Source organism: Pan troglodytes, chromosome 18, assembly GCF_028858775.2.
Source record: "Pan troglodytes isolate AG18354 chromosome 18, NHGRI_mPanTro3-v2.0_pri, whole genome shotgun sequence".
In the NCBI taxonomy this organism is placed as follows: Eukaryota; Metazoa; Chordata; class Mammalia; order Primates; family Hominidae; genus Pan; species Pan troglodytes.
This window is the reverse complement of record NC_072416.2, coordinates 64,582,250-64,597,648: the sequence shown is the minus strand read 5'-3', so window position 1 is coordinate 64,597,648 and position 15,399 is coordinate 64,582,250. Positions and strand designations below refer to the sequence as shown.

The window sequence follows — 15,399 nt, the reverse complement described above, 5'->3', positions numbered from 1 at the left end:
CTCCCTTGGAAGTTACAGTAGTGCTCTGCGCGGGGTGCAGAGTTCGGAAATCTCTTCCTCTAGCTCCTATACTGAGTTAAAATAACTGCAGAAAATATGTGGAAGAATACAGAAATATGTTTAATACTTAGTATCAAACTAAAAAGTAATATAAAATTACAAAACTTCTTTTTTTTCATGCACAGGCTTTTTCTGGTAAGGACCGCTGGGATTGAACAGAAGCTTCCGGTAAATAAGGGCCCCGTCGGCAAGACAGCATACTGCTGTCACAAGTGCAAACACCTGGAAAGAAAGACACGTGTCACTGCCCTAACCATGGTCCCCACTCCTGTCATTCACACAAGTTTTAAGTGGTCTGCCCACCAGATTCCTCTCTTGCTAGGGTACTCGGATTGCTCCCTGTGCTTCATCTAATACTAATATGGAGAGACTTCAGAGATCATCTTATTCTCCTCATTGCTAAGTTTTCTAAATACTTGCCTATAGAAAGAGAAAAGATAGTTTAAGTGAGCAGAAAAATAATAAAGCAGTGTGGGCTCTGAAATCCATACTTGTTTGCTTTTATCTCTTGACCTTCTCTTGCATGTATTCTTTTAAGCCCTACTAAGGATATTTAGTTATTAATATTTCTAACCCCAGTGTTCAACTCTGACTTCTCTACTGACAAACTCACAGAAGAAAAGGTCAAAGTTAACACCAGCTCAATATTAAATCATGGGGACTGTAGCTCCAGAAAACTGGAGTTAATAAGATGATCCAAAGTGAACTCTCAAAGGCTAGGCTACATCTGCTTAAGGGGTGAGATTCTAAATAGACCTTAAGAAAGTAAAATTAGATAAAAACAATAACTAAGAACACGTGGGGGCCTTCAGACACTCTGATGGCTATCTGAGAGCTGGTGCCTGGGGTGGGAGAGGGGGATGTCATTCCTTGCATGCTGTTTGGTCAGCTTCTTCCAGTCATCAGGAAGTTTGGCTTCCTGGCTCCAGACATGGCTCTCACAGTCTCCTTTTCCACCCAGAGTCTCAAGCCACTGCCTCCTAGGTTCTGACCACACTGAATACCTCCTACCAATCTTTTCATGACTGGCACTCTGTACACTATTGGCTCCTCTACCTGGAACCTTTTCCCTTTTTTCTCCTTTATTCTCAGCAAACAGCAATTCCACTGCCAGAGAGATAGTTTCCTCTTTTCTGCACCATGCAGCTCCCTGTCAACAGCTTATATACAGCGGTTTCCACTTGTGTCTCCTGTGTTAAGCTCTAAGCAACTTGAGGACGGGGCTCACACTCTAGTCAGTGCTGTCTGAAAGCAGCATAATGTGAGTCACCAATGTAACATAGCCACATAATTAAAGATTTTTTAACAGCCACATTATAAATGTAAAGAAAAAAGTCGGCCGGGCGCGGTGGCTCACGCCTGTAATCCCAGCACTTTGGGAGACCGAGGCAGGCGGATCACGACGTCGGAAGATCGAGACCATCCTGGTTAACATGGTGAAACTCCGTCTCTACTAAAAATACAAAAAATTAGCCAGGCATGGTGGCGGATGCCTGTAGTCCCAGCTACTTGGGAGGCTGAGGCAGGAGAATGGCGTGAACCCGGGAGGCAGAGCTTGCAGTCAGCTGAGATAGCACCACTGCACTCCACCAGCCTGGGCGACAGAGACAGACTCTGTCTCAGAAAAAAAAAAAAAGAAAAAAATAAGTCATAGATTTTAATATATTTAGCTCAGTATATCTAAAATATTATCATTTAACATGTAATCAACAAAGTTATTAACAAAATATTCTACATTCCTTGTTGGGGGTAATAAATCTTTGAAATTAAATGTGTATTTTTATACTTACAGCTGATCTTGATTCAGACTAGCCACATTTCCAGTGCTCAGTAGCCCCATGTGGCTAGCAACTATGGTTACTATACTGAATAGCACAGCTCTATATTTTGTCAGCCCCTCCCAAAGTACACTTAAGAAATGAGTAAATGAATGAATGAGTAAAAAAGTGAATGAAAGTAAATCCTATGCCTGGTCCTTCCTTCTTCACAGTAGAAAGATGAGTATTATCTTCAAAAACAACTGGGGGAAATTGATACAGAGCTATCTCATTTCTAGAATAATTCTGACTCCTCATGAAGTTGCTCAGGGCCTAAGGGAGATGAAAATCATGGCTTCTGACATATATGGCTGAGAGTTCTCCTAAGTGACCCCCATACTATGAAAGAACATGGAAGTAGGAAGATTTATTTAAGAACTTTCTAATTCAATTCTCTAGGTCAGAACCTAGAAAAGCTAAATGATTTTGAACCTTGTATGAGAAATCTTAGAAGAATATCAGATAGAACTATAACTAAATTACTTGAGTCATATTCTGGCTTGCTTTCTAGGATGAAGTCTGATGGAATTGATCTGCTTCTCTTCAAGCCGGGTTCAAAATGATCCTTCAGTTGCAAGGTGCCCTGCCAATGTTCTCTTACCGTAAGGACATCATCTATTATATTCTATCTGAAGGATCTGAACAAGAAATAACTGAGCTCAAAACAGTCTGTCTCATCTTAACAAATGGTATGTATCCTTTTCTGTAAAAGGGAGAGCTATGAAACTCATCCATCTTTTTGTTTTGTTTTGCTTGACATCAGGTTTCTCAGAGCTAAGTGCTGTAACTGATTCCAGTAGCTTTTGTCAGTCTAGTCTAGCCCTATGTACCTATAAGAAATCTGTAGGAACCCCTTATTGGGTTAATTCTGCTTCTAGTATAAAATCATACTCCTTCACGTTAATCAGGGCAAGCATTCACAGACAAAAATATTAAGCCACTAGGCACTGTATATTGGCCTAGGAATCTCAAGGATGAATATAGTATAGCTTTCTATTCTTACATCTGTTTTCCAAATAAATTTGCATTCTGATAAAACCTGAAGAAAGAAAGCAGAAAGACTTCCACTTACCCCTCCACCAACTGTCAATGTTGTGGTTTCTGGTATCAATGCCAACACAGATACGATGAGCATGAATACTGTTGTTACCAGTGAGTTGATAATATCCTAAAAACACACAATAAAGCTGAGCCTTACATGAAGACTACCAAGCAATGCTAAAAACGAAAAACAAAAAACAAAAAAACAACAACAAAAAAAACAAAGTCAGCAGGCAGAATGCACTGGCTCCCGCCTGTAATCCCAGCACTTTGGAAGGCAGACAGATCACTTGAAGCCTGGAGTTTGAGACCAGCCTGGCCGACATGGTGAAACCCCGTCTCTACTAAAAAAAACAAAAATTAGCCAGACATGGTGGTGTATGCCTGTAATCCCAGCTACTTGGGAGGCTGAGGCACAAAAATTGCTTGAACCCGGGAGGCAGAGGTTACAGTGAACTGAGATCATGCCACTGCACTACAGCCTGGGCAACAGAGTGAGACTCTGTTTCAACAAAAGGAGTCAGCTTCCTAAATATTTTAAAAGTTTCATTTTATTAAACAAATTTATTTAGCATCTATCTTTCAGGAAACCAAAATGTCACAGTAAAATGATACCTAGATAGTATCTGGTCTATAATGACACCTAGTGGTTTTCTTTTACCTGTGATATGCCAATCATTTACTTAAAAAGCTTTTTATTTCTTTTTTACTTAACATAAATGTAGTTGAAGGGAAAACTCATCTGATTAGGAAATAAAGTAGATGATGTATTATGTAGAAAGTTTAAGGTAGAAGGGGTGCCATGGGAAGTAAAAATGCTCATTTTTAATAACGTAAGAAAATGCAGAGTAGTCTACATTGTATATCAAACTTTAAGTTACTAAATGCAATTAATGCTGGGCGCTGTGGTTCATGTCTGTAATCCCAACACTTTGGGAGTTCAAGACCAGCCTTGCCAACATGGTGAAACTCTGTCTTTATTAAAAAATACAAAAATTAGCCAGGCATGGTGGTGAGCGCCTGTAGTCCCAGCTACTTGGGAGGCTGAGGCAGGAGAATTGCTTGAAGCCAGGAGACGGAGATTGCAGTGAGCCAAGATTGCATCACTGCATTCCAGCCTGGTGAAATTTTTTTTACTCCGTCTCAAAAAAAAAAAAGGCAATTAATAAAACTTAAAATAGCACACACTTAAGAGAAAGTGGTAATTTTCAGGAAACCCCCACAGACATCTCTATGCAATGGATGACCAATTATGTTATTATTGCTGATGATATAGCTCATTCGCTTAATACTTTTACAAGGTAAAAATTAGTTTCATTCTTAACTGTGACATCAAGAAGTGCAATTTTACATTTTTAAAATGGATGTGTAGCGTGGGAAAGGTAAACTGTCTAGTTGAGAAAGGTTTATGTATGTTTGCAGATAACCACAGGCAGGAAGGAATAACACAAATAGCAAATTGCAAAACCCTGGTAATTTAGAAAAGCACTTATTAGAAAGAAAGTAGGAACAGGTTCAATGGGGGTAGGGCAAGATCAGATATACTTAGGAAGAAAAAAGTTCTCATTTGTAGGAGATACTGAGACAACTATTCTAGGTTAACTCTCTTCTGTGTTGGATATTTGCTTTGCTTCAAAAGGCAACAGACCACACTCCTACTTCAGACAGGCAGCCTGCCTCCTGTGAGCAATCTGGGCAAGGGTTTATAGATGGCTTTGGATCAAAGTGGTTTTCTAGGGAGTGCAGACAACCACAGGGGGGAAAAAAAAGATATGCCCGCCCTGAAACACCAATGATCCTCAAGAGTAATTTAGACCATTTCTTTTATATTAAAAATGAAAACATCTATATGCCACAGAGTAGAATGTAAACTTAATTACAAAAATAGGGATTTCAAAGGAATTCTGAGCCTATGCTTAGATACCTCCTCAAAGCCATGGGTTGACTGGCTTTTTGTGTTTTCTGTCATTTGGGGCTCTCGGGGGGGAACAATCAGAGAAGGCCTGCTCTACAGACTGTTATCAGGGACAACAACTTTGGGACAATTTGAATGGAGATGACCAAGCCCTCTCCTAGTTAGCAAAGGCAGTGGCTAGCAGATGGAGGTACTTATAAGTTACCTTTCCCCCACCTACAGATTAATTGGAACAGTCAGCTATCTCTGTGTCCTACACTTTAGGTAACATCCCCAGGCAACTTCTCCACCTGTGCTCTGGCTCCAATTCTACTCTGCAGGGACCTCACTCTATTCATTACTTTTATTTGTCCCTGGCCATATTTCCTCAGTTCAGAGATGACCCCTCTAGTTGTCTCTTTCCTTGCCTGCTCAGTCCCACAACTTTCCTGTCACTTGCCCACTGGAGGCCAACTCCTCTGGAAAAGGTCACCAGGGAGCAGAGAGAGAGAGAGAAAGTGTGTGTGTGTGTGTGTGTGTGTATACTTATCTTTCTGTTTAAATGTGTCCATTCTTCTTGAAATGTATTCCCATCCTGGCTTCGGTGACACGAGTCACACTTGGGTGCTCTCCTGCCTTTTCTGGCCACTCCTCATCTCATATGTTGGCGTTTCCCAGTTTTACCTTCAGCTCTCTCTACATTCTCTCTGAGCTATTGTGGCCAGTCCGAGCTCAGTTAACATCATGAGGTGATGATTCCTAAAGCTGCAGCTCTAGCTCCTCTTAAGTTTCACACCATTTCTGAACATCTCCATATGAATATCCTATAAGTAACTAAAATCTAGTATTTATCAAGCTAAACTCATTACATACTTCTCTCCTGCACCCTTCCTTAAACATATTCTTCCTCTCTCAGTATCCTCTCAAGACACGGAGGCTGATCATCTGATCATGCTACTCTCCTACTTAAAAACCTCCAAAAACTCCCATTAGCCTTTGGGTTAAAGTCCAGAGCACACAAACCCTTGTATGCCCTGACCCTGTTGTCACAAACCTCACTCTTGCCCCAGCTCTTGTTCACAACTCAATACCCAACCATTCAGATACACCTGCAGGTCCTGGAGGGTCATGCTCTTTCTCCACCTAGACCCTCACATATGCTGCTGCTTTTCTAGCAGAAAAGCACTTTCCCTTCCCTGTATCAGTCATCTGCTAACTATGTTTCATCCTTCAGCCCTCAGTTTGGGCAGTTTTTCTTCACAGCCTACTGTGACTTGGTCCCTTTCCCTTGCTGGGTTGCATCCACGCCATCCTAGGTGTATATCTATCATAGCACCTATATTCTCTGTGTTGCTTCCTGGGTGCATTTAAAGTTTCTGAGGTACAAGGTTTTTGTTTTGTCTTACCAAAGAACCAATTACAGAATCTAGGATTAGCAAATACTTAACATTTGCTGAATAAATAATTTCATTAGATCAAGATCAGAAAGGATTCTGGGTTTCGTAATGGAGCAAAAACTTAGTTACCCATATAACACCCCATTTCTAAGAGATACAATATCAGTAAAGTTTGACCCTTAGAGATTTGGGGACTATTCCTTTCAGTGTGCTACATATAAGCTACTCTCTCTCAGTGTATTCTGTTACACTCCTGGCTCCCAGTTTATTACTGGGACATGTAAGAAACTCCAAGGAATTATGTTTGGAAAAAAAGAAAGGCTAAAATGTGTTAGTTTTATTAAACTCTAGAGAAGCAGAGTGTGAAGAGCAACTATACAAGACCTAGAGGATGTGGACCAGTGTTCATTATCCTCTTGAAGAAATCTTTAGAAAAATTTAGTTTAACCCTTTCTGCCACTAAATGAGGGCCAACTGAGGAAGACTTTGTAATCTCTTCTCCTAGACCTCCCTCCAACGAAGTCCAGCTCTGAAGTGTACATCAAGTAGTTTTGAGAGGAGAGGTTCTATGAAGATCCTATTTCCCAGCTTTTCCCTTTTAGGACTTTTAAAAAGCTTATGATTTGCCTGAAATGCTTGCCACTGGCCTTGAAGGTGGTTCCAGAAGGTACCATTTAAAGGCATGCTTATGGTTTAAGAATAGCTCTAAAGTCTTTTCTTGTTAATAGGAATTATCAGCTTGGATATTAGCACTGTGGCATCCAAGAGGATGAGACCAGTGCAGCCAAGGAAGACATGGCAGCAATCAGTCCAGCCAAAGAGGAGAAGGGCATTAGGGGGATTTAGGAGTGAGACCTACAGAGACAAGATGCTGGGAATGAGACTTCCAAGAGGACAGAGGAGAAGTCACTCAGTTTTTCTTAGAATCAGCTTCTAGTCCAGGCTGAGGGGCTGCATACATCTTAATGAACAACTTCAATCTGCCCAATTTGACAGTTTTCAGAACCATCTGGGCATTCCACTGGGCAGTTATTCCTAATGATATGAGTATGGCAGGTTACAGTCTATATACTATGAAATATAAGAGGTGCCAACATTATTTAGTAATAACTACAGATATTTTCAAGTGAGATAACATTGTACTTTAGCCTCCCCAATTAGTTTGATTTTCCATTTAGTGACCAAAGATGTGCAAGGATAGACACTTGTGTATCTGTCTCCATCTCTATCCCAATTTTGAGGCCATATTAACATGCATTCAAATAGGTAATAAAGATTAAGAATGCACTACAATTTTATTAACATGGTCCTAAATTTAAATTTTTTTAGAAGATCTATCCAAGTGAATTCTAACAGAAGCGTCAGCCGCATCTACTGATAGATGGTGCAGGGAACTTATGCTCTGTGGCTACCCTCTCCCAAAGCAATACAGGGCACATTAGCAATGGGTAGAGCTCCTCCTTCCTAAGCCTAACAGAGATTACCTTAAAGGTTTAAGAGAAGCAAAAAACAGAGTTCATTAGAATATCTCACTATGGTAGGAAAAAGTAAAATTTAAGGATGAAACTGAACACTTACAAGCAAAGGCCAAAATAACCACTTCATTAATCGATCAAGTCTGAATATATATAAAAGTATGAAAAATAAGATAACGGTGACTTCAAATCCAGTGATAACAATATATGGTTCAGGGGCTTGTGCGACGATAAAAAAGGTCATAGATGTCACAGTTAGTGCCTAGAAGAAAAAAACCCACGATTTATTCAGTGACAATTGAATACAAATTTAAACTGTAAAAATGACAATTTCTAAAATAATAGGCTGGGCACAGTGGGTCATGCCTATAATCCCAGCATTTTGGGAGGCTGAGGTAAGAGGATCGCTTGAAGCTAGGAGTTCAAGACCAGCCTGGGCAACATAAGGAGACCTCATCTCCAAATAAACAAAAATAACCAGATACTGGGGTTTCTGCCATATACACACACATATAACACAGCCATGGCTAAAGTGTATGATATTGACTTCTCTTTGTCTTTTAGAGGACTGGGTATTCCTCTCTGTTTTAAGTCCAATTAATTATTCCTCTTGTGCTTCTGACACCATCACTTCCCACATCAGTTCTCTTGATGTTTTTCCACCAAGTACCTCCGTTTCCTCTTGTACTTTCAATCTGTCCTCTGCTAGCTCCTTTTCTCATCATCCTAGAAACATCTCAGTTGTGTTCTTTTAAAATACACACACACATACTCCTTCCTTTTATCCTGCTCCCCACAGAAACCCTTGTTCTGTTTTCTACTGTTGTTATGCTTCTTCAAAAAGTCTGTATACTGGCTGTCTATAATTTCTTACCATCCATTTATCACTCCTTAATTCTTAACAATCTGGAGTCTACTGTCAGATTTAAACTTAGAATGCTGCCATGAAAAATACTGAGGAGCAAAGTTCAAAACAAATTGTCAGGGCGGGCGCGGTGGCTCATGCCTGTAATCCCAGCACTTTGGGAGGCCAAGGCAGGCAGATCGCCTGAGGTCAGGAGTTTGAGACCAGCCTGGCCAACATGGTGAAACCTTATCTCTACGAAAAATACAAAAATTATCCAGGTGTGGTAGCAGGCGCCTGTAATCCCAGCTACTCGGGTGGCTGAGGCAGGAGAATCGCTTGAACCCAGGATGCGGGGGTTGCAGTGAGCTGAGATGCCACTGCACTCCAGCCTGGGTGATAGAGCTAGACCCTGTCTCAAAAACAAAAACAAAAAAAATTGTCAGAGAAAAACAATTCTGATGTTTAATAGCTTTATTACCAAAGTACCAATTTTTACACACCCCACCTAAACAATGCAATCACAATCTATGCTATTTTAAGTGGAAAAAAAAAACACAAAAAACTCTGAAATGTCTTCATTTCCAAATGAAGATACAGAACATGGCAATGTTAAGTGAAAAAAATAGCTGGTGGGTCCCAGGGGAGTTCTGTCAATGTTCTTAGGAAATAAAGCTCTTTCCAAAGCTCTGTGTTTTTGGTAAATGGTTTGGTCAAGAGTCTTCCCTGGCTAGACTTTTAAAATATCCTGTCAGCTGGTAACATATACATACTCATTTTAAGTCCATATAGGTTACTTATTCATAATTCTTCCAATTACTTTATTAGCATAAATATGGCTTTTAAACTTCTAAACTGATCAGTTTGATTACAAATAACTAGTTACTAAGTAACTTCATTCTTTATAATTAATATAATTACTATTAGCAACACATCATCTCAGACTACTCCAATTACTCTATTGGACCAAGGTCTTCAGCCCACAGATTATGAAATGAAGGGCCACTTTTTCAGTCCCTATCCTCTGTAACCTTTTTCATCATGGTGATTTGCACTGGTGATTACTCCATTTCCTTAAACCTTTCTATGGTTTCTGTCAAACTGTGTTCTCCTGTGATTTATATTTACAGTTCTTACATCTTTCCTAAGCCCCTGGCCTTTGTTTCCAGTTATCTTTTACATATCTCACTAATAATATCTCAGACATTACCACTCTATGGATATTGCTTTTGCTAACATCAGTGACTTCAGAAATACTAAATTTAATGAATGCTTTCTTTTTTTCCAGTACTTTGAGCTGCTGTTTTATAATGAACATTTTTCATTCCTTATCCTAGTGGACCCCTATGACGTTATTGCCATTGGCTGTCCTTCCCCTACTAGTGTTTTCTTTTGGCTCCCGTGTCACTTCTCCGAGATTTTAAACCTCTGTGACTGTTCTCTCTTGGTGGGTTCTTCTCCTTTTATTCTCCCCTGTAAAATGCTGTCATTCTCATTCCACTCAATGAGTCTGGGTCTCTAACCCAGGTCCATTCTCCACATTTCACACCAAGTAGCCATTTAGAATCCCTATGTGGATAACCTACAGGAATCTCAATTCACCATGTCTAAAACTGAAATCCCGCCCCTTCCTCCTGGATTCACAACCTCAACTGGTGATACCACAATCTACCTTATCACCCATGCCAGGAACCTAAGATCACTGTTCCTACCCATTCCCCAACTGATCAATAATCGGATCCTGCTGACTTAATGCCTAAACATTTTGGGCACTCCCTCCTCTTCATCCTTACAACTACTGCCTTTCATCTTCTTTTCCATGATCATGATGAAATTTCTAACATGCAAATTTGTTTACGCATTTCTTCATCTATTTAAAATTCTTCAGTGGCTCTCCAGGGTCTTTAGAGCCTGCTTCTCACCATGTTTTCAAGATCTTCCACAATTTGGCTCCTGTCTACTTCTTGAGAAAAGACTTGCTTCGCAATTTATCCACATGAATCAAACTCCTGATCCTTGTTTCACATTTGCTTTATCAATAGGCTGTCTCATCTCAGTGGATGGTGACTCCATCCTTCCAGTTGCTTAGACCAAAAACTTCAGAAGCTGTCTTGGACTCCTCTTTTTCCCCACCTCTGGCTCATCAGCAAATCTTGTTGGTGCTACTTTCAAAATATTATATCCCAAATGTGGCCACTTCTTATTACCTGCTTTGCTACCACCAGCCACCATCATCATTTCTTGCCCAGATTACTACAATTGGTCTCCTTGGTTTTACCTTTGCCCCTGCAGCAATCCCCTTCTGTCCTTCCCTACCAATCTACTGTTAACATAGCAGCTAGTATATTTTTGTTTGTTTTTGAGATGGAGGCTCACTTTGTCACCCAGGCTGGAGTGCAGTGGGGTGATTTTGGCTTACCTCAACCTCTGTCTCTCCGGTTCCAGTGATTCTCCTGCCTCAGCCTCCCGAGTAGCTGAGATTACAGGCATGTGCCACCACGCCTGGCTAATTTTTTTTTGTATTTTTAGTAGAGATGGGGTTTCACCATGTTGGTCAGGCTGCTGGAACTCCTGACTTCAAATGATCTGCCTGCCTTGGCCTCCTAAAGTGCTGGGATTACAGGGTGAGCCACCGGGCCTGGCCTAGTATACTTTTAAAATGTAAGTTAGATCATATACTTTACTTAAAACCTTCCTCATCTTCACTCACTCACCCCAGTCCAGTTACGCTGGTTTCCTTGCTCTTTCTTGATGCCTTCCCACACATTCCTGCCATAAGGCCACTGCACTGGATTTTCTCTGCTTCAAACACTCTTCTTCCAGGTATTCTCATAGCTAACTCCCTCATTTCACTCAAATCTTTGATCAGATGTCATCTCAACAAAGCCTAGAATTCTATTCATTACGCAACTTTTCTCTGCAACTCCTTCTCCGCCTTACACTCCCTTACCTGGCTTTTACTTTTCTCGTTCCACTGCACGTACCACCTTCTAGAATACTAAAATTTATTGTGTTTGCTTCCCCTGCCCTCCCATCCCAATAATGTGTACTCCACGAGGGCAGGGATCTTTGTTTTTTTTTCACTAGTATTTTTCAAGAGCCTGGAATAGTGCCTGGCACATGACAGGCATTACACAGATTATTTGTTGAATAAATGAGGTAACACTCAACTTCTTATATTTCTCTGCATCAATTGTGCTATTTTTTGCCTCCATGCCTTTACTCAGGTAGCTCTTAGATCCAACCCTAGATTGCTCTAGGAAGAGCTTTTTTCTGACACCTCTCCTTGGTTAGACACCTCGCTTCTGTGTTCTATCTCCATCTTATCACATATCTTAACTATCTGCTCATGTGTCTGTCTCATAATTAAACTGAAGAACTCCATGAGTCAGGGATTTTTGTCCTGGTTCGTCTTTGCTGTTCCAGCTCCTAGCCCAGAGTTTGGACCATATTAAGTATTCAAATGGTTTGTTGAGGGAATTAATATATCAAAAACTAACCATTCTCACAGGACCATTCTCACATGGTTCCCCCTTCAGTGTTCAAGATCTTTCCTTTTTCAGTGTTCAAGATCCCAGACCTTCTGGTCACTTTTGCCCTGAGTATTTACTCCCAATCAAAAGTTATTTCTCCTTCCCTCAACTCCAGAGTGGTTTCTAAACCTCTTATGTATCTCAACTTACATGATATGAAAGCTACTTCTCACAATCACAGACTTTTGGTGTGAGAAGGATCTTATATGCACTTTGTTCAACCCACTCACCTTAAGTTTGAGTCTCCTGTATAACATCCTCACAAAGTGCTCACCTATGCCTGGTACATTTGTCTGGGAATGTACTTCCTTCCCAAGTGGCCATTTAGTTTTGGGAGCTCTCCCAATATAAGATTCCTCCTCACATTAATTGGAAATGTTTTCCTTGTAACTTTGAACTATCTCCATTTTGCCTCTCCCATGTCAACTCTTTAAAACTTAAAATGATTTATTTTTTCCTTCCCTGTAAGGTTTCTCTGTGAATTCCTTCAATGATGAGTTTCTAGAATAGATTCCTTCAACTAGGATAGTTTCCACTTCTCTAACTAGCTAGGTCACTTCTCTCCAAATGATCAACTTTCTCCAAACCTGTTCAGAAGCGACTGCAGTGCTCCCGGTAGGAAGTCTGCTCCTGGAAACGAGCAGTTCTCTCCTTGTCCTGGTTCTGGGCTGTATCAGCCTTGAACTCAGTCACATCAAACGTCTGTCTCACGGAAGTCCACACAACATTCACCGAAACCCCTGAGGCTTTTTTTTTTTCTTTCAAATCTTGTGGGCTTCTGAGAGGTATAACTGCAGTTGTCTCGCCTGGTAACCTGGGTACCCGGTTTGTGGGTCCAAATGTAGACCATTTGGGTAGATCTGATTTTTAATTTAAAAAAAGGGGTTTTTTGTTTTGTTTTGTTTTTGTTTTTAAAGAGGCAGGACCTCTCTGTCGCCTAGGCTTGTGTGCAGTGGTGCGATCAACGTTCACTGCAGCCTCGAACTCCTGGGATCAAGCGATCCTCCCGTCCCGGCCTCCCAAAGTGCTGGGACCACAGGTGTGCGCCACGGCGCCCCGCCCTCTCTGGTTTTCATGAATGAGTGTGTCCCTAAACCCTCCTAAGGGGAGGACAGTGCCGTATCTCTCTCCTTCTTCCCCAAGGAGGCCATGCCTTGCCTTTCAATCTTGATCAAAGTGAGGTTGAAAAGCAAACAGGCGTTCAGCTTTGCACTTCATACCCACATCTCCCGCCCCCCAGCAGCTTCATCAGCCTCCCGCCCTCCGCGGCCCGGCCTCACCAGCCGCAGCATCTTCACGTGGCCTTTCACACTGAAGCAGAAGGGGCGATGTTTTATTTTCGGCTGCACGTTATCCATCGCGTCTGCAGACCCAGCAGCAGCACTTTCCCTCAACTCTTCTCAGCTGGCTGCCTGAGTAGGTTCTGCGAAGCGATAGCAACCGCCACCGCGGCGGGGCACCGCCCTCCCCGACTTCTCGCCCAGCTCGGCTTCCCGCTCTCTTGCGCGCATGCGCACGGCGCCGCGTTCGGTCTCGCGCATGCGCCCCAACGGGATCCCGCGGCCGTCCGCTCTGGCTTGTGCTGTCTTTCAGTTATCGCGTAGCACATTAGCGGACCTAGAGCTGGGCACATATTAGCGGACCTAGAGATGGGCACGCAGGCCAGCGCCCTGTTAGCCCGCCGTGTTCTGGCCTGACGTTAATGACGGCAGCACTCCAGCTCTCCTGAGGAGTCTTCCTGTCGGGAAGTCCTCCCAGGGTTGGGAGCAGAGGAGAGGGAGGGGGGTCTAGAAATGGCGGCCCCATCTCCCAACAACTTGGGCATTGTGAATATCACCTCCTTAGAGGGGATCTCCTTTGGTCATCCCGTCTAGAGCAGCCACCATCACTTCTCAGCGTTTATTGCTAGCTGATATATATCAGAAAAATACAAATTCCACAAAAGCAGGGAGTGGTCTGCTTCTCTCCCTGCAGGGCCCAGGTTCTGGCACATAGTTGGTGCAGAATGTGTGCAGCCTCAGGTCCTATCCAAGCCCCCAGGGCATCACACTCTGGACTTGTTCTGCGTATTTTTACTTTTGCCTCCCACTGGTACTAGTTCTTCCGTGGAACAGCCTGAGTCCCTTCAGATACTTAATGTTTTTCTCAAGTGCTGCCATGAAGCCAGATCTCCACCGTCTTGGGGCATTCCTTTTTAGGGATGGGAAGTATATGTCGCTCCTTTTATGTGATTTAAATTCTATCTTGGATAATTTGGCCATCACCCTAGTTCATTCAGATCTGTTTGGATCCTGCCCATCTTAGTTTCAGTCTATTTCATTCCTTTAAATCTGATCGGCAGTTACCTCCAACAGCTTCATCACAAATCACTCACAAAAATGGCCTTAATCCTGAAGTTTATTTACGGAGAGCACACTTGCTAGGTGTGTGGCAGATACACAGGAAGCACAAGATGAGGCAGCAGATCTAGAGGCAAATGACTTCCTTCTCCCTGCCTAGTGGTGACTGCCAGCATCACGCCCTCCCGGGAGAGGTGAGAAACCCCTCCACGCAAGCACTGGAACCTTCAGAGTCAAGAGTGGCAACAGCTCCGGTTACTGGACCTGGGCCTGTTGAATTCTAATACTCTGTGACTCCACATCTGGGCTGAATTTTTGCTGAGTATGATGGAATTTACATGCTTCCTCCCTAGCCCCTACTTGTCTGTACAGTTGGAATATTTGGTTGCCTCCTCTGGAGGGATCTAGTACGTTTAGAGTCTAGACGCTGGAACTGTCAAAGTTCAGAGGAAAGAGCTCCAGCTGCAAAGCCAGAGAAATGGGCTGGAATTCTAGCTTCACCCCTTAATGAATGCTTCTGATTTTTTTTTTTTTTTTTTTTTTTTTGAGACGTAGTCTCACTCTGTCGCCCAGGCTGGATTGCAGTGGCCACGATCTCAGCTCACTGCAACCTCCGCCTCCCAGACTCAAGCGATTCTCGTGCCTGAGCCTCCTGAGTAGCTGGGATTACGGGCGTGCGCTACCACGCCCGGCTAATTTTTGTATTTTTAGTAGAGACAGTGTTTGGCTATGTTGGTCAGGCTGGTCTTAAACTCATGACCTCAAGTGATCCGCCTTCCTCGGCCCCCGAAAGTGCTGGGATTACAGGCCCGAGCCACCGCGCCCAGCCGCTTCTGATCATTAAAAAAATTTTTTTTTTGTGGGGGGGAACGAAGTGTCCCTCTGTTGCTCAGGCTGGAGTGCAGTGCAGCGATCTCGGCTTACTGCAATCTCTGCCTCCCAGGTTCAAGCGATTTTCCTGCCTCAGCCTCCTGAGTAGCTGGGAATACAGGTGCCCCC

General features: G+C 42.6%; 2 protein-coding genes across 5 annotated transcripts in view; one reads left to right on the top strand and one right to left on the bottom strand.

Moving 5' to 3' along the window:
• Positions 1–99: 99 nt before the first annotated feature.
• Positions 100–13,572, bottom strand: CKLF (chemokine like factor). 2 transcript variants are annotated; one of them, XM_001158562.7, is made up of 4 exons: positions 13,342–13,560; positions 7,788–7,946; positions 2,950–3,045; positions 100–282 (listed from the first exon to the last, which is right to left on the bottom strand). In XM_001158562.7, exons 1-4 carry the CDS (start codon positions 13,417–13,419, stop codon positions 157–159), a joined length of 459 nt encoding a protein of 152 aa, XP_001158562.3. In that variant the 5' UTR covers positions 13,420–13,560; the 3' UTR covers positions 100–156. The 2 variants fall into 2 exon arrangements, with proteins under 2 accessions (XP_001158562.3, XP_001158626.3); XM_001158626.8 differs by lacking the exon at positions 7,788–7,946 and having other exon boundaries at positions 13,342–13,572.
• TK2 (thymidine kinase 2) overlaps positions 2,394–15,399 on the top strand; it is a 54,766-nt gene continuing 41,760 nt past the window's right edge. Inside the window, exon 1 of one of the 3 annotated variants that reach the window (XM_009430947.5) lies at positions 2,394–2,566. In XM_009430947.5, coding sequence (XP_009429222.4) covers positions 2,437–2,566 — 130 coding nt within the window. In that variant the 5' untranslated portion in view covers positions 2,394–2,436. Of the gene's footprint in view, positions 2,567–13,584; positions 14,595–15,399 lie in introns of those variants that run through there. The other 2 variants (XM_063797232.1, XM_063797233.1) reach the window with 2 other exon arrangements.